Source organism: Octodon degus, unplaced genomic scaffold (genome assembly GCF_000260255.1).
Source record: "Octodon degus isolate 3935 unplaced genomic scaffold, OctDeg1.0 scaffold00017, whole genome shotgun sequence".
In the NCBI taxonomy this organism is placed as follows: domain Eukaryota; kingdom Metazoa; phylum Chordata; class Mammalia; order Rodentia; family Octodontidae; genus Octodon; species Octodon degus.
Window position 1 is genome coordinate 22,867,049 of NW_004524593.1, and position 18,301 is coordinate 22,885,349.

The 18,301-nt window shown below is 56.5% G+C and overlaps 1 protein-coding gene across 3 annotated transcripts in view; it reads right to left on the reverse strand.

The window, feature by feature from the left end:
* The window catches only part of Hhipl2 (HHIP like 2), a 16,748-nt gene extending 2,642 nt beyond the window's left edge, over window positions 1–14,106 (reverse strand). Inside the window, exons 1-7 of one of the 3 annotated variants that reach the window (XM_023710205.1) lie at window positions 13,778–14,106; window positions 11,619–12,271; window positions 10,649–10,792; window positions 9,068–9,399; window positions 7,777–7,903; window positions 4,387–4,532; window positions 1,996–2,077 (exon numbers count right to left, since the gene is read on the reverse strand). In XM_023710205.1, the coding sequence (XP_023565973.1) occupies window positions 1,996–2,077; window positions 4,387–4,532; window positions 7,777–7,903; window positions 9,068–9,399; window positions 10,649–10,792; window positions 11,619–12,271; window positions 13,778–14,098 (1,805 nt within the window). In that variant the 5' untranslated portion in view covers window positions 14,099–14,106. The remainder of the gene's footprint in view (window positions 1–1,995; window positions 2,078–4,386; window positions 4,533–7,776; window positions 7,904–9,067; window positions 9,400–10,648; window positions 10,793–11,618; window positions 12,272–13,777) is intronic. The other 2 variants (XM_023710207.1, XM_023710206.1) reach the window with 2 other exon arrangements.
* Window positions 14,107–18,301: the final 4,195 nt, after the last annotated feature.

Here is an 18,301-nt window from a genome sequence, read left to right on the forward strand (position 1 = left end):
GTGGTGGAGGGGATGGTGGCAATGATAGAGGTGGAGTTGGTGGTGGAGGTGGTAGTAATGGTAGTGGTGATGACAACGGTGGAGATGGTGACAGTGGAGGAGATGGCAGAGTCGTTGGTAGTGGACATGATGGTGGAGGAGATGTGCTGAGGAGATGGTGGTGATGGAAGTGGTAGTGATGGACATGATGGTAGAGTTGGTGGCGGTGGAGGAGGTGGTGGAGGAGATGGTGGCAGTGGTGGTAGCAGAGGAATGAAAATCCCTCTGAAACTCACGGCATCGCCCTACACTGTGACACCTCCACCGCACACACACAGGCTCTCTGATCACATGTGGGCCTTCTGTAGTAAAGGGACAGCAAGCTCACCCAGGACACGGCACAGAGCTGGATCCCACTGTCCCTCTGCCTTCCTCACCCAGCTCCAACTCTCGCCACCGTCACTCATGCAGGGAACAGAAATTCTGTGTGTGGAGAGCCCCTGTGTGGTGCCGGGCACTGCTCTAAACGCTCCAGGAATGTTAACTCAGGGAACGCTCAGGACGCCCCATGAGGCAGCGGCGATGCCACCCTCTCCACAGGAGGAACCGAGGTGCACAAAGGCTAGGACGCAGGCTCAAGGTCAGAGGGAGTCAGTGGCAAAGCTGCAAGTCCAGCCCTGGCTCCAGGGTCCGGGTCCTGGTCCCCACCACTGCATCTGGCACCTCTGTGGAAAGTGGGGGAATGGAAGGGAAGGACGGGCTAGGGTGTGGGAGCCCCTCGGAAGCGGCAGCCCAGGTGTGCCCAGCCCAGTGCAGGCTGAGTGAGCAGGCGGGCGGGTGGGCCCCTGCAGCCATGGACACCGTGACTGGAGCAACAGCAACCGCACCACACCCACAGGAACCAAGAGCTGGTCCTGAGCCCCTCCCAGTGGCACCAGGGCTGCTGATGGGACTCTGGGCTCCTTTGCCATCACTGAGGCTGGGCCACCTTGGGGACGTTGCCAGCCCACGCTGCCAGCCCAGAGCTGTCACTCAGGCCCCTTCAGGAGATCAGCTCGTGGGGGTAGGGGTACCTCTCCTGAGAGGCCTCACATGGCTGCCTCCTGAGCCAGACAAGGGAAGTACATGACACCCACACCCGGGAGCTGCCAGTGCAGAAGGCTCATGTGGAGAGAACGGGATCCAGCCTCCCCTCACATCGCTGCAGCTGTCTCACCCTGTCCACAGTGCCTGTGGGCCCACGTTCTGGCCAGCCACTTCCAGACACTTCTGAGACCCCAACCTGGAGTCCAGCTGCAGTGGGCAGTGCCAGGCCTGTGTGCCAACCCAACCTAGAAACACAGCCTCTGGGGGAGGCATCCGCGGGGGTCCCTCCACAAGCTCATTCCCAGCACTTCCACTTTGGAATCCCAGCAGACCCGTGTACCCCAGACCATCCACCCTGGGCCAGGAAGAGGCCACAGACCAGCACCCCCATGGTGGCGATGGACTGGGTCCAGCTCCTTGGCAGAAGAAGGATTAGCCCGGGACGAGGCTGGCAGAAAGGCCGAGTCAGCAGCATGAGTCCACTGGGCCCGAGTGCAGAAAGGGTCCAGGAGACCCAGGTCAGGACAGGGCTGAGCAGCTTGAGCCACCAGTGAGTGGTACCTGCACAACTCCCCGCGCATGACTGTCCCACTTTACCACAGTGGTTCAAGCTGCCTGATGGGACAGGCACACGTGCACCACGGGGGTTCCAGCAGCTGGGAAGTGTTAAAAATAGGAGCCTCGGGGCTACGCAGGCATCCCGGGATGGCTCTGACCCTCACTGCCCAGCCCAGAGTCCCTCCTAGGACAGTGCATGGCTCCAGGGACACTCGGCACTACACACGTTCACCCACACTGCTCTGGATCTGGAGCCCAGATGTGCTGTGCAGATCACCACAGCACACTCCTGGGGCCGCCACCGCTTCTGTGCCTGCCACGGAGGCCAGGCTCACAAAACACACCTGAGAAGAACATGACACCAGTGCTCACCTGGAGGGGTCAACGAATTTGTAGACCGAGCCGTGTGGCGCGTAGGCACTTGGGTACGAGGTGGCCAGGAAGTGGAGCTCCCCTGCAGAGGACAGCGGGCAGGACTGGGACGGGGGCGGCAGCAGTCGCCCTCCTCTCCCCTCAGCTCTGCTCTCCATTTGCCTGCTTCAGCCAGCCCAGAGCTGCTGTTCCTTGTGCCGCTGCCCACTCCTCACCTCTCTTCCGGTCCTCTTGACACCCCCAAAGTCGCCTGCCCCCACATCTCCAGAACCACGTGAGGATCAGCCCACTGCCACCTGCTACTTCCCACTGGGGTCCAGCGGGTCTGGGTCCACCATGCTGGCCCTGTTCTAGCCTCACAGTCTGAGTAATGGGGTGTGCTCCCCCACCATCTCCAGTAAGGCCTCTGCCACCCTCCCAACATTTATACTGAGCTAGGTTCACAGGCTGTCCACATTGGGGGAGAAAGCGACCAAGGAGCCACAGCGTGAGAAGCCCTAAGCATTGCGCAGCTCCTGACTAAACAGTGCTTTCATCCTGGGGTTCTAGGGACAGGGCTGGGCATGGCCTGCCCAGAGCACAGGTGCCCGGCCTGGGAGCACTGGCCCAGGGCAGCTGCTGGAAGCTGTGGCTCGTTGCTGCCCACGGACCGCAGACTCTTCCCCGAAGGATACGGAGGACACGCACTCTCGTCTGCAGCTGCTTCTAACTAGAAATCACAGGTCTGAGCAGAGCCTCCAGTCGGGAAATCCAGTGTCCACAAAGTCCCAGCCAGCAGGGCTGCCACAAGCAGGGCTTCCGGTCTCCACAGCAACCGTGTCCCCTCCTGGCCACTTTCCTTTGTGTGACCACGTCCCTGTGGGTCAGTCTCCCACCCACCAGGCTTCTGCAGCCCTTGCCCGGCTCTGCTCAGGACCCACCAGGCAGCACCCACGGCCCCTCCCGAGCTGGTTCTGAGTTTGTTCCAGCTGGCAGCGGTTGAAGCTACACTCCTAGCTGCGGGTGAGCAGAGCACCGGCTCCTCTGGAGAGTCTCTTCCTGACAGCCAGTGACTGACACATAAAACAATGACTAGGCTGGCAGCGCAGGCACAGGCTACAGTCCCAACACTGGAAGGCGGCGGCCGGAGTGCAAGCCCAAGCCAGCTGGGAACTCAGGGGCTCAGGAAGAACTTGCCTCAAAACTTAAAGCTAAAAAGGGGGAGGGGTGCACAGCTCGGTGTGAAGGCCCTGGGATCCAACTCCCAAAGTGGAAATAATACATACACAATAAATGGGGACCCTCAGATCAAAGCTGACCACCAGGGGAAGGCCCTGCAGAGAGCAGAAGACGTGTGCCGTCCTGCATGGGCACCAGGCGCTGCTGGGCCTCGCTGCTGCCGCCTGCCCTGGGGCAGGCTGCTCCCCGGGCCTGTGGCACCAGGCTCCACAGCCTCCTCTGCCCACCAGCCTCACCGCTTCTGTGTTTGCACTTTCACTTTGGAGCGCACACAGACTTTCTTCTACTAACAGTGCTTGAATTTTCCAAAATACCCTCCGCATCCCAGACTATCAATTCATTAGCCGGTGGGGAGGAAGCAGCCACTGGATCCCGTGCATCCCTCTGCAGGACGGTGCAGCTGCCGGGCAGTGGACAGAGGCGCCTGGGGTGGGGCCCTGCACCCTGGAGACCCTGGGTCAACACGACCCAGAGGCCACTTTCTCACCTGCCTCTGAGTACAGCTCTGGCCACTGCCAAATATCAAGCATATGTAAAACAAAATACAACCACATTTTGGAGCTTTCATCTTTCAAAATAACTTAAAGCTGAAATTAAAATTCAACCCTCTTGTCATAAGCATGGGGAAAAGCTCTACAACCCAGTGGCCCTCTTCCCCAGCCCAGGAGAGCACTTAGGCATCAGGGGCCCTCCAGCCTGTCCAGAGCAACCACCTGCCGGGCGGGCCGCCCGCCCTGCCGCAGGAGTCATCCAGCAGGGGTTCTCCCAGGCTCGCGCACTTTGCTGGGAAAGAGCCAGGAAAGAGCACCCCCTGCCCCGCCCGGGACGAGCTCTTGCTGCCCAGTCTGCTGCCCGGGCCCTGGCCCCTTCCAGTGCCCATCACTGAGGGTAAAAGCTGGGAAGCTCACACCTCTCTCATAGCCCAAGGATTGGAAAAGTCAGGGATCAGGCCTGGGCTGGCCCACACCATCCAGCCAGGATGGGCGGGCTGGTCCTGCCTGTGAGACAGGCGCTAGGGTCACGGCACGGGGCTGAGCGGAGGCAGAGCCGCGCTGAGTGTGTGATGAGAGAGGGCAGTGGCCTCGATCAGCACGGAGGAGCTGCGCTGCCCACGCTGCATGCTGGCGGAGCCCCTGCAAGTGATGCCAGGGTGCCTGATTGAGCCTTCCTTACCTGCCTCGTCCTCTGCAAATGAGATGACAAACTGGCTGTGGGCACTGACCAGCCCTGGGGAGGCACAGGCCGCTGTGTCACCCAGGCAGATATCCCGTTTCCTCCATTTCTGGGTTTTTCTATCTTCCTGCAAAGCCATAATTCGACTGGATGAAAATAAAACCTTATATTTTAGGTATCCGTATCTACCTCCAATGGACTTTTTCCACCTAGAAACAGAGACCCTGGAGCGCTGGGGCTGGGCAGAGGCCAACGATCGGACGCCCCCAACCCAGAGCCACTTTGGACCCTGGCCCTGCAGAAGCTCGCTTCCTGTCAGGAAAGAGGGTGAGCACAGACTCCACAAGATCATCTTTGTGTTAGCTGCGTGGCCTTGGGCTGGTTGCCCAATGTCCCTAAACCCCAGTTTCCTCCTCTGTAAAATGGAGAATAGCAATGTAACTTGTCAGAGAGCAGAGCTCAAAGGCTGATAAAGTAAGACCCATGGAGCTCTCACCATGGTGAAGCACGGGGGAAGCTACATCTGCACAGTCACAAGCGGACACCCTGCACCCCTCTGCCACCTATGTAGGAGGAAAGGAAGTTGGGTGGACTCAGGGCATCCTCAGAAATGCTCAAAGGTGTGTGGGCAGGGCTGTGAGGAAAGGCGTAACGATAAATGAAGTCCTGAAGCTCTAGTGAGTGACATTAAGGACCTTGCCGTTACTAGCTCTCCATCATCTCGATAACCAAGAGTACAAGCATGAAAATGCCTTCGTCCTTCCTGAGGTGAGGTGAGGTGAGGTACTAGGCTCACACTTAGCCAAAAGCCTGCATAAAATAGAACAGCAGCGGCTTAAAAGACATCCAGGGTCAGACAGTGTAGGGGTGCACTCCTAAAGAGACCAAAAGCAAACCAGGGAGTCCTAAGACTGTCCCAGCCCGGGAGGGGAGACACAGGCAATGCCTGACAGGGCCCAGGTTTTTCCACAGCACAGAACTGAGCATCCCGGGAGATCCAAGGAGAAAGCGTTCACAGGAACAACATCAGAGAGAAGATGACACAGAATGAACTCACTTCAGAGAGCTGCCACGCACCCTCCAATGCACACCTGCATGCCCAATAGCAGACACAAGGAAAAGCCACCAATGACAGCAAGAGAGCCACCAGGAAAGTCCCTGGCATGCACACAGCCCTGCGTGGGGTCCCTGGAGTCCTGGGGCATCACAGGGTGCTTGGGAGGTCCTGCCCCTTGAGCAAGGGGCACAGAGCTCCCACAAGCCCACCACTCCAGTCCTCCCCACAAGCGTTGCAGCAAGGCTGGGAAGGGTAAAGAGGGTAAAGCTGCTTCCAAGCAACTCGACTGTGTCTAGGAACACCAACACGGCCAGGGTTGTGCTTTAGCCAAGGTTAAGTGAAAAGTTCCTGGCATTCAATCAAAACTTACTACTCTAGTAAAGAAGGAAGAAAAGGCAACCATTACAAAGAATAAGGTCAGTCCAACAAAATGGTCACAGAACTGGCATTAGACAAAATGATAAAAATGTTAAAATGGTGATTTTGATGCTATCCGATAGGGTCAGAAAGCTACGAAGGTGTGCAGGAGATATTAAAAAGAAAGCCCAAAATCACTATTTCTAAAAGTGAAAAATTTAGAACTGAAACCAAAGTGACTGGAGGGGATAAATGGCTGGTGAGACGTGACACAAGACACATTTTAACTAAGTAAACGTTCAGACGCCGTATGTCAGAATTCCCATGATGCTCTCCGTGTCCTAGCGGGACGTTGATAGCACTAAGCGCACACAGTACAAAAGATGAAAGATGGAAGACCTCAGATCAGTGAGCTCGACTTCCTTCTTCAGTACTATAACTAAAATTAATTAACACTAGCACGAGAAGAAGGAAGGAAAGGAGCATAAATCAATGAAACATGAAATAGAAAAGAAAAGTATCAGTGAACTCAACAGCTGGTATGAAAGAAGATCAATAACAACGTAAACTTCTGACAAGATGAGGTTTACAGCACCTGGCACAGGACGAGTGCCGAAGCAACGACGATAGTTTCTGCAGCTACTGAAAAGACAAGAAAGTAATATTATGAACAGATCAATACCAATGTGCTGGCAATTTAAGAGAACTGGATAAACTCCTTGACAGATGCACACTACGGAGGATCACTCAGAAAGAAACAAATAAATTGAGTAGCTCTCAGGAAGTTGGATTTAGGGTTAAAACTTTCTGCAAGGACTACCTCAGGCTCAGTCGGCTTTCCTTAGAAAAGAAGAATCACAGATGGCAGGGCTACCACACACTCCAGCCAAACTCATCTAGACACCTGAGGCAGAGAAGACGCGGCTCGGCTTGTTCTCTGAAGCTCGCATTACCCAGACAAAGGTATCAGAGGAGAGGAAAGCTTGTGCCCACAACCCTCGCACGAACACAGATGCAAGAAGTTCCAACGTCATCTTAGCCAAGCGAATTCTACAATATACGAAAAGGCTGGTACACCCTGACCAGAAATGCAAGGTTTCTGTAACAAAATACAGCTATTAAATTCATCAAAATGAAAAAAGCAATGATTTTCTAAACAGATGCAAAGAAGCATTTGACAAAATCCAATACAAACTCTCAGCAGACCAGGAATAGAAAGAAAGCTAACCTGACTCAGACCACAAAGAAAAACAGAGCTAACATCATAGTTACTGGTAAAAAAAAAAACCAGATTGCTTCCCCCCACTTACGCCCAGCACTGTACCAGATATTGACACTGAAGCCAAAAATAAAAACCATAAAAGGTCTCTCAATTTGGGAAAAGAAAGTGTCTATATTTACAGATTAAATGATCTTCTACCTAAAAAATTCAGTAGATTTTCTATTTCTATCCTAAAAGCTACCAAGACTTATAAGGTAGCCCATCACAAGCTCAATATACAATGAAATATGTAATAGTGTGCGTGTGTGCGCGCGTGTGCCCATCCCTCATATGAGCAGGCGGGCGCTCACAGGCAAGAAGCGCCCTTAGGGGCTGGGAATACTGTGCATCTGAATGCGGCTGGTGGGAAGACAAGTGTGGAGCATTGTGAAACTACGTCTAACAGGGCCGGCCAGCTACTCAGCAGACTGAAGCGCCTGCTTAGGCAGACACAGGGACAGGGATTTGATCCCTGGTGTGCTGTGCTGGCCCTACCCCCAGGGCACACTGAGACAGAAATTGACACTGGGCGTGGTGGTGCACACCTGTAATCCCAGCTCTTGGGAGGCTGTAAACAGGCAGACCACTAGAGCCTGATCTGTGTAGTGAGACCCTGTACTAAATACATTTTAAAAAGTCTACCACGCTCTTATTTACCACAATTAAACTTAATGAAAATCTTAAAATATAAAAGAGAAAGGGACATTACCCTTACCCACTCATGAAGTCTCCAAAGATGTAGAGGCCATTGAGATTCGGGGACTCACAGCCTCGGTAGACACAGCCCCCAGTGACAGACTTCCCCACCGTGTGGCTATAGGCGTAGATTGGCAGGATGTCATCTGCCCAGGGACAAGGAAAGACAAGAGTGTCATCGCCAAATCTGGGGCTTTGGAGGCAGGAGGGGTTTTTTAAGGCAGCCACCTGGCTTGTGAGGACCATCAGCACGACCCAGGGAGGGTCAGGCAGGCGAGCTAAGCGCCATCACAGGACGGGGCTTCCAGCTAAGCCTAAGCCCCCATCGCTGCACCACAACCTCGGATCACGCGAGGAAGTGAGTCACACTATAAGAGCGTGAGGCAGCTCCGGAAGGCAAAGGGCGGAGGACTAAGGAATGGTGGCGGAGGCTGGGCACACCGCACACCGGGACTACCAGCACTGGGTGTCCCCTCACTCGAGGGCATGTGGCACTCCCCTCCAACTGGAAAATAAATGAAAACCTAAGCTGCTAATCTTGCTTTGCCAATAGTTCTCAAAATAATAGAATTAAAAGTCACGTGTGCATAATTTAAGCTATGGACGCCTGGTCAACCCCATTCACCAATCCACCAAGACACACACTGCTCAGGTCCAGTGTGGGACATAGGAATGTACTTTTTAAAAAATAATCTTAGCCAGGCATGGTGGCACTAACCTGTAATCCCAGCATTCCAAGTGGCCGAGACAGGAGTATGGTGAGTTTGAACCCAGTTTGGACAACTTAGCTACTTAGGGAGACCTTGTCTCAAAATTTTAAAAGGGCTGGATTTTAAAAGGGCACAGATTTAATCCCAGTACCAAAAAAAAAAAAAAGCTTCTTTGGCTTAGCTTCTATCCTAAAATCGGACACCATCCCATTCCTTAGGACAAAATCAGTGTCCCAGAGGTCTACACAAAGCAGGCTGGTTTTATGGAGAAAAGGACTGAAGGTCAGCAGAAGCGAAACCAAGAAGCAGGCCATCATCTCAGTTACTTTCCTGGAAGGGAAAGCAGGACAGAGAGACAGGATGACAGGACAGCAGCTGGGGGAGGGGGCATCAAGAGCAGGCACCGTGGCACTCATGGCCGAGGTCCACTCAAAGTGCCATCCCAAGGACCGTGGCCAAGGGGTCAGGTGTCCCTGTGGTCATTGCCCCAGTGACCAAGGCATGGTGTAAACAGCCGGCCAGGCTGCTCAGAGCTTATCCCCCACCTCGACCTCCAGCCCGCTCACCACAGGCAAGCAGCCCCCACTGGTCCTCACTTACCCAAAGAGGCATTGTGACAGAGTTTGGCGTCATAGCATGCAAAGCCTTCCTTCGCCCTCCAGCCATAGTTCCCGCCTTTCACGATGAGGTCCACCTCTTCAAACCTGTTCTGGCCCACATCCCCACAAAAGATCCGGCCGCGGCCCCGCCGTGTAACTGGGTCCCCTCTGTCCACCGCACAGCGCCACATGTTTCGGACCCCGTAGGCATAGACAGCAGGGTGAGCCCCTGGCTCAGAGAGGAAGGGGTTGTCCTTGGGGACCTGGTACCTGCTGCCACCCTGGCCTGGCCGGTTCACATCGATCCGTAGCACCTTCCCAAGCAGCGAGCTTCTGAAAGACAGAGGCCAAGGGCCAGCAGGGTGAGTGGGGAGGCACAGGGGAGACCCACACCCCACAGGCAGCACAGCCAGGAGGTCCTGGGGGTCACGTGGGGAGGGGCTTGATTTTCTTCTGTTACCACCAGAGCTTTGCACATCCACATTTGGGACCCAAGAGCACTGCCAGGCCAAAGTGCTGTGATACTGGCCTCAGGTGGGCCACAGCCTTAGATTTTTATTGAAGGGTTAAGGACAGCTTCAGTGTGACTTGATCTCAGAGCAGGATTACTTTACACTGGTTTATTCTCCCTTACACAGGAGTGCAGTGGGCAGAAACAGGCCGCGGAGGACACATCTCCTGCTTGCAGAGTGGAGGACGGCAGTCCAGGAGCTGGAGCTGGGGTCTAGTGAGCCGTGGGTACACAGCTCACCCTGCGAGTCCTAATCGCAGCAGGCCTTCGACAAAGGCCAGCTTGGCACAGTTGGTAACCTTCATGTCTGCGTTACTATAGGCTTCTTCTTTTTTTTTTTTTTTTTTTGCAGTACTGGGGATTGAACTCAGGACCCTGCACTTGCCAGACAAGCACTTATTCTACTGAGCTATCTCCCCAGCTCATATCTGCATTATTGGGCCCCACAGAACCTGGGCAGAGCTGCCAGCAGGAACTCGGACGGCCCTGGCCCAAATCCTTGGAGCTGGACTCTGGCTCTGCCTCATGTGGTAGTGGCCCCGTCTGTTAGATGGGCACTGTCACATGGATTTCTTCACCCACGCATGCCCATGGCATACCAGGTGGCCAGTGACACACAGTTTAACACAGGAAGTGACCACTCCCAGCTCTGGAGGCTTTGGGATTACACTCCTGGACCCACGCAGCTTGCACAAGGCCCCTGGCCTGCAGCAGCACGAGTGCCCAGCAGATCTGCCGCCGACCTGGTCTCCAGACCTGTGGGAAGCCCAGGACTGTACTGCAGGGCAGAACTGAGCAGACCCTTGGGATCAGAGACCTGCCAACCTGCCAGGAAATTCTAAATTCCTCTCAGCAGAACTCTCTGAAAGTTACCCTGGGCAGCAGGAACAGTAACTGCCAGAGCAGGCTGTGTCCACCGCTCACAGGACAGGAAACGACCTGCTCTCACTGGCCTCGAGGAGGCCCCACCTTGCAGTAAGAGGCTTGGACGTGACTGCGGCTCAGCTGAACACCCACCGTGGGGCTCCCTGAAGTCTCAGGGTCCCCTGAAGATTCCCCCACCCAGCTTACTTGTTCTGAGCATTTCCAAACTTGCCAAAGGGGTCCCCGGCCTGCCCTCCGTCCCCAGTGAATATGTACAGGTAGCCGTCCAGGCCGAAGAGCAGCTGCCCGCCATTGTGATTGGAGGCTGGCTCGTCTATCTCCAGGATGACCCTGGGAGGGAAGCAGAAACAGCAGCGATCCTACAGCAGCCGGAGCTGCCCGGGGACACCCACAGGGATGGGCTCAGCGCTGCGGCCCGCTGGGCGGCCAGGCCCACTTCAGTGTCCCCAGGACAGCGGCGTGCAGCCTGGCGGCCAGGCTTCAGGAGGGAACTCCCAGGACCGATTCTTCCGCAACCCTGACGTCAGGAGCAGAGGTACAGCCAGGCCAGTGATGTCCCTCCCGCGGAGCACAGTCACTCTGCTCTCCCTGTCCTGCTGGAAGAGGAGGCCGAGCGCAAGGCAAGGGCAGGCACCTGTGGCCCTGAAGCTTGGGGTCACAGCTCTTGTGGCATAAGGAGCCCGGTGCAAGGCCCAGCTCTGGGGTGGAGGACACCCAGCAGCGAGAGGCTGCTGTTGCCTTGGTACCAACGCTGGCTGCGATCCCTCCTCGAGCCCCACAGCTGTCCGCCTTGCTCTCCTCTGAGAGACAGCAGGTTCTCAGGGGACTTGTGGGGGTGACTGCACCCCAAGGGCCACCTGGGGTGGGAGGCTGGAGGCAGAGTGGCTCGTGGGCAGTGTCTCTATGCAGAGATGGGAATTTTCTAAAGTCAGTTATGATAATGGTTGTGAGACTCTGAACAGATTAAAAACCACTGAACTGCAAAGGGCGGGCCGGCTCCTGGGGCTGCGCGCATTGATCAGCAGTGACAGCAACTCCTTCCTCCCCATTCAAAGTCATGCTCCAGAGCCCTGCGCTCCCTCTCTGCACCCAGCTGGACTGGCCTGGCCCCTCGGAACTCGGGGCGCAGCCACACACCCTCATGCCTCCGCCTCACCTCTCTGACTTCAGTTCCGCTCTGTTGGGGTCAGCCCGAGAAACCTTCATCTCACTGATGCGGATCTTCTCCACCTTCTTCTTGGCCAGGCATGAGTAATAAACGTAGAACTTGCGGTTGCGGTGGAACTTGGGATGAAAGGCCATCCCCAGGAAGCCTCTCTCGTCTCCAACCCAGGGCGTGGTCAGCACACTGCTCCTCAGGTCCAGGAAGGGCTTCTCCAGGCGGCTCCCGTCGGGTAGGAACACCCACACCACTCCCACCTGCTCGGCCACAAAGAAGCGATGGGTGGCGTCCCCAGCGTGGACCATGGACACCGGGTTCCTCAGCCCATTGGCCACCTCGACCAGGCAGAGCTGCAGGCAGCCCCGGGGACCCTCAGCCACCACCCCCAGGCTACGAGTGAGCCGGTCACTCCTCAGCACATTGGGGAAGCAGTAGTCCTTGTCCGGGAGTTCGAGCAGGCGGCACAAGTGGGTGGCATTCCCGTCCCGGGGCCACTGGGGGCCACGGTGGCTGGTGAGCAGGGAGACCGCGGACTGGCAGCTGGCATGGAAGGCTGAGCAGTAGTCGGAGCAGAGGCCCGGCAGGTGGCGGAGGGGCGACCGAGGGTTCTCGGCATCATAGAGGTGGGCAGCATAGGGCGAGCACTCCTGGGGGAGGAGGGCGGCTTAGTGGGGGCCAGCAAGGGGGAATAGGGAGTCAGGAGTCTGGAGTACAGGTCCTGATCCCTCCTCTTTAACCCTTTTTCCCCCGGTACTGAGACTTGAACTCAAGACCTTGTGCTTTCCAGGCAGGCACTTGCGCCACTGAGCCGTCTCCCAGGCCCAGATCCCTCCTCTTGGACTCAAGTACTCCACCAGGTTAACAATGCCGAAGGAACCTCAGGTACGGCTGCCCCTCTAGCATCCCCTCCCTCCGGCCTCACACTGGGAGGTGCACCTCAGGATGACTGAGATCAAATTTTGGAATGTTTCCCTTTTCATAAATTGCATGTCTGCCTGAATTTGTTTCTTTATACAAGTCTAGGGCCATGTGGCACCAGTGTCGCATTCGCTAAACCTGGAAGTTGATAGATGACTAGTTCATTTTCTGTGCTTTGCCACATTTGACATACTTTATCATTGCAGTTTAAATGACCAAATCAGACATTTGATGCATCCCACCCTGAGCTTAGGTGTCGAGTAACTTCCTCACAAAATTGATAAACATACGTGTGTTTGATAGATGTGAAGCTCTGTGTGGAGAGCTGCGCCTGTCTGAACTGGGGCTCTTCAGCAACACAAGTGCTCTTCACCCAACACACAAGGGCAGTGGAGCCAAGGAGCCACTGCTAGGCGGACAACCCTAGACTGTGACGTCTGGGGCCCGGACCTCAGCCCTGGGTGCTTGGCACCCCTCCCTGGTGTGGCAGGGTGGACCAGGCTGGGTCCTGTGTGCCTGGCACCAAAGTGCAGGGCCAAGGAGCTGGGAGAAAAAGACACTAGGCTCCCAGTAGCAAAAAGAGACAACAGGGGCTTGGAACACAGAAAAGTCCGGCTCAAAGGGCAGAGCGCGGCCTGGAGCAGAGACAGCCTCCATCCCTGGGCTCCAACGACAATGCCCGACAATGCCCGCCACATCTGGGCAGGGCAGCTGGGACGTCCCACTGTGAGTCCCTCATCTGGCTGGAAACCAGCAGCGCAGGGCAGGTCCCCAGAGGACCACACAGGCCCCAGGCAGGGCCACCCAGCTGGCCAGTCTGTGCCAGGCTCTGGAAGCTCAGTGACCTCTACAAGGAGTCGGGAGAGCCAGCCACTCAGGACCACAGCAGAGGGAGGTGCAGTGCCAGGCCCAGGAGGCGACCTGGACCCCAACACAGGGCCGAGTGCCCAACACCCTGTCTCCCCAGAGTCTGTGCCGCGTTCTCCCCTGGGCTCAGCTGCGACACCTCCCAGGCTGCAGCATTTGAGCCCTGGGAGCAGAAAATGTGAGTCACTGCCCCTCAGCAGCCCCTTGGCCCTGCACTTCAGTGCCGGGCACACAGGACCCAGGCTGGCCCACCCTGCCATACCAGGGAGGAGCGCCAAGCACCCAGGGCTGAGGACTGGGCCCCAGGCTGCCCACACCACCCCTCCCCGCTGGCTCCAGAGCTGCAGGCACATGCTACTCAGGCCCACCTGGCACAGGATGTCCTTGATGTACCCTCTGCACAGTGTGTGGCCCTGCAAGTCCAGGTGGGCCATGATGTCCCGGAACCTTGAGGCGATGTGCAGGTCCTTGTGCCGGTCACAGCACCCGAAGGACTGGTAGTCGGAGCAGAACACAAGGCCCGTGGGGGGGCGGAAAGGAGGCCCATAATCCAGGCACTGGGGGTGTCCCTGCAGTGAGCCCCCCCAGCCCAGCAAGATTGCAAGGCAGAGAGGGAAGGTGACAGGGAAGAGCTGGCAGGGCCAGCAACGCTGGGCACCTCGCAGGCCATTAGCAGACCCGCCGGGCATTGTGGCCTCCAGGCAGTGGCTGTTTGGGTTGGCGCCGCTCGCCCCAAGAGCCTCCTGCTTCTCCCGCCCAACTCATCTTCCTGCCCTCCCTCCACCCCACCCCCGAGCACACTAGGTGTCGCTGGGCAGTGTCCCTCTGGTGGTTGGCAGTCAAGTGTCCCTTGGGAAGCCAGTCCTGGGGACTCAGCCGCTGGGCTGAAAGGTGAGGGTGGCTGGGATTCCTGCCAGGCGGGGTGGGGCACTTGCATGTTTACCAGGTCTCGCAGGCTGAGGGCCCGGGCAGCCAGGGCACCAGTCTTGGAGCGACTGCCCGAGCAGAGCACTCACGGGAGGGCCCACACCATGTGCTGCATGGTGCTGGGACGGGAGGCCAAGGGGACACCTAGGACTGCTGCATCCACGGGGAGGGACAGGGCAAGGAGAGGGAGGTGGCGTCCTACTCCCTGAGGCTGTGAAATTCCTCATCCTGCATAATACATAATCGGCCTTTCCCTCTCCCTGCCCTGGAGAGCAGAGAGCGAGGTGGCCAGCATCCAGGGCCAGGGGGTGAGGCCTGTCCTCACTGAACACAGCTGGTGGCTGTGTTCACATGTGCGTAAGGGAGACAGAAAAACCCATGCCTCCAGCCCCTTTATGGCCCCGATGCTCCCAAGAGGCTCAGGAGAGAAGGGTCAAGAGCCGAGCGTGGTGGCGCTGTCATCCCAGCACTAGGGAGGCTGTGAGTTTGAGAACAGCCTGGGCTACAAAGTGAGCTTAAAGCCAGTCTGAGATGTACAGTGAGACCCTGTTTCAAAAGACATAAGAAGTGATGAGCCAGCAAAATGCACATGCTTGCCGTCTGACCATGGCTTGTGCCTTTCTGCCCTGCAGCAGAGGACTGCTTTGGCTCTAGGCAAGGCTGGGAGCGTCCCTGCCCGTCACACAGGCCTTTGGCACTGACCACTTTTGTCTGAATACAATACTTAAGAAACTTAACAAACCAGGAAGCGCTGGAGTGCTCCCTCCCCCTCCCCCACCACGGTGGACTCAGGAGGGACCCTCCCTCTTCATCTCTGCTGCTGTCCTCCACTTCGTCCTGTGGTAATGTATCAGCGGGCTGTGGTGACATCTAACTTATTTTGTCTGTACAGAATCATGCTCAGGGCTCCCCTGCTGGTGCAGATCCTAACCTCAACCTTCTCTTTGCTGCTACAAGGCTCTGCCCCTTCGCGCTGATGGCTGGGATAGAACCCGGCCTCAAGTGTGCTAAGTGAGAGCTCCGAGCTGCAAGCCGGCAGCTCTAGATCAGGCTCATGGCTCTAGGTGAGGGTCACTGCGTCCCCGGGGGACACCAGCAGTGTTGATGGGACTGGCGGAGACTGTACGAGGTGGAGCTCAGTGGGGAAGTGAGGTCATGGGGGAGTAGCCTCAACCCAGGAGACCTGGAAGGTCCAGCGCTCGCGCCCATTGTCTAGCCCCAATCCCGGCCTAAGCAATGGGGCTGCCCACACAGCCTGCACCCACCAAAACAACGCTTTCCTCTTAACAAGCTGAGTCCCTCTTGTGTTTGGTATAGTAGCAGAAAGCTGACCCCCCCTCCACACGCACACGCACGCACACGCACGCACGCACGCACACACACACACTGGGAGAACAGCATGCCGAGAAATAAGGAGTATGCAGACTCAGGACACACACCTTGCAGGGTCCTTCATTCGTGCCAGGTCCACACCTGCCCCAGGGCACCCCCTTCACTTGGTTTGTGTTCATGGGCGCTGCCAAGTGTTTTGCTTTGCACACGCCCCTTGCACAGCACAGGTCTCTGGTACACATTCCTTGAACGCACGTATGGTCAAGAGCAGAGTCCCACAGGCAGCCCCAGCCCCAGAGGTCTGAGCTGGGGACAGCACCCCGACCACAAGACCTGAGCTAACCCTGCCCTCAGCGTCCACTGTGGCTCCACCATCCTGAAATTTGTGCACTGGCAAAGCTTCTCTTTGAAATGCATATGCACGCCAAGTTTCTTCTAGGAAGGGAACCCTAACCAGCTCTCTGGCTCTCCACTGGCCACCAGGGCAGCCTGTGCACGTGTCACCAAAAGGGATGCCGTGCCTCAGCCCTGCCAAGCCTGTGCTCCAAGCTCTAGATGACACACACTCCCCCACAGCACTGAAGACACAAAATCTTCACACCGGAGGAAGTCAGGCGCGAACGGCCAGACCAGTGCCGCTGCTGACACAGCCCTTCTCTCCTGTGCTCTGTTCACTGTCATGCTTCGTTAAGCCTGCTTTTGTGTTTGTTGGCAGTGCTGGGGCTCAAACCCAGCAACTCTCGCCAGGCAACAGCCCTCCACAAGCTTCACCCCAGTCCCTGCAGGTGACTGCAGTTTCCATGGTGCACTGGCTCAGAGGGCTGATGGCATCAGGGAATCGCCGGGGCTAACTTCAGCCCCAAGGCCTTCTCAGACACACGAGATGCCCGCTGTCCCCAAGTAGGTAAGAATGAGCAGTTTCCTGTTCCATGTAGAATCTGGGTGCATCTTTTGATCTTTTATTGGCATATATGTCTGTTTTACTTCAGTCATCAAAAATATGGAGGGGCTAGTGAGATGGCTCAGTGGTCTAAAGCACCTACTTAGAACAAGCTTAGCAAAGCACAGGGACCGCGGTTCAATCCCCCAGCACCACATGCCAGCCAGCCCGCCCCCTGGTGGGCTGAGCTGGCCACACACACACACACACACACACAAACAAACAAAAAAAAAAAAATAAAAAAAAAATAAATAAAAATATGGAGCCCTCACGTTTTGGGGCAAAAATTCTTGCAAGACTAGCAGGACATAGTTCAGCAGCCACTGCCCATGGGTGACATGAGCTCTTAAAATCAGACACATTTCAGATGGGTTATGCCAACACCTCAGATACAACTGCACAATGCCTGATTATGTAACAATTATGCAATCATTTTACAGTGGGCGTTAAGTGTCAACTCAATAAATATGCATTGTGTGCAAAGTACTGTGCTGGAAGAGGAGTATTTTCTGGAAAGCCGATCCATAGAATAAACTATTGAGAGTTTATACCCCAAGGATAGAATCATGCCCAAATAGCACAAGGCAGCTTTTGTTAGTGCCACAGGGAGGCACAGACCGCCCTGCAGGTTCCAGGAAGGAGAGGTGCATGAGGCCAGGGGTGACCCAGAAACTCAGCAAATGCTCCCAGGTGCAGGCAGAGAACAGACTCGAGCCCTGAGGAGCCGCGGCTGCACTCCGGCGCCAACTCCACCTATGAGCTAGAACCAGCCTGCTCTGAATCGTGCTAGCTCGTCTGGAAGACGACCTAACTGCTTCACTTACTGTCTTAGTCTGCCAGGGTGGCCATGGCTGAGCAGCTTGAACAGAAGGGCACCGTGTCAGTGTCACAGGGTTGGTCCCCAAAGGGTCCTATGGGAGATGGGCGCCAGCCCCCTCCAGGCTGCAGTGGCTTCCAACCTTCTATGACCTGTGGTCTGCAGACACCACGCCCTGTCCACCTGCGTGTGGCCTCTTACTCTCCAGTGTGTGCCTAACTTCCCTCCTGACAAGCACACCAGCGTGCTGGATGGGGCCAAGGTACTACCTCATCGGACATGATTCCCTCCACAAAGGCTCCAAAGCAGGGCGCCTGCACTGTGTCGCTTCTCTCCTGGGGCCGGGCACAGCCACGAGCCACAGCCACTGCTTGGCTGCTCACCTGGGGACAGCAGGTCTGCAGCAATGGGCAGCACAGCTCTCCTTGCGCCATGTGCTGCCTGCCATCAGGGTCTGCACACACTCCAGCCTGAGTGACAAGCACAGGGCCAGGTCAGTGAGGTGTGTAGCCAGAGCGCAGCCTGCGTGTGGAGAGCTCCTCACAGCCTCACACCCCAAGGCCCTGGGTGTTCGGAGCTGGGGCGCGGCTCCACATCCCATCACGAGCAACCGTGCTGCCTTCGCGGCACATGTTCACATCAGCACGCTGTACAGATGCAGGCGGAGTCCGGGACAAAAACACGGCACATGGACAAGATCGCCTGCGTGTCTGTGGCACAGGCTCAGCGAGGACCGCTGGGCGGACAGAGGCTTGGGCGGGTCGTGTGGGTCTGGGCCATGTCCAGGATGGAGCAGCAGCGGGCTCCTCCTGGAGGTGACTGGCCCTTCTCAGAGCTCGAGTCTCAGAGGAGGAATGGTTCATATTTTTAAAAACC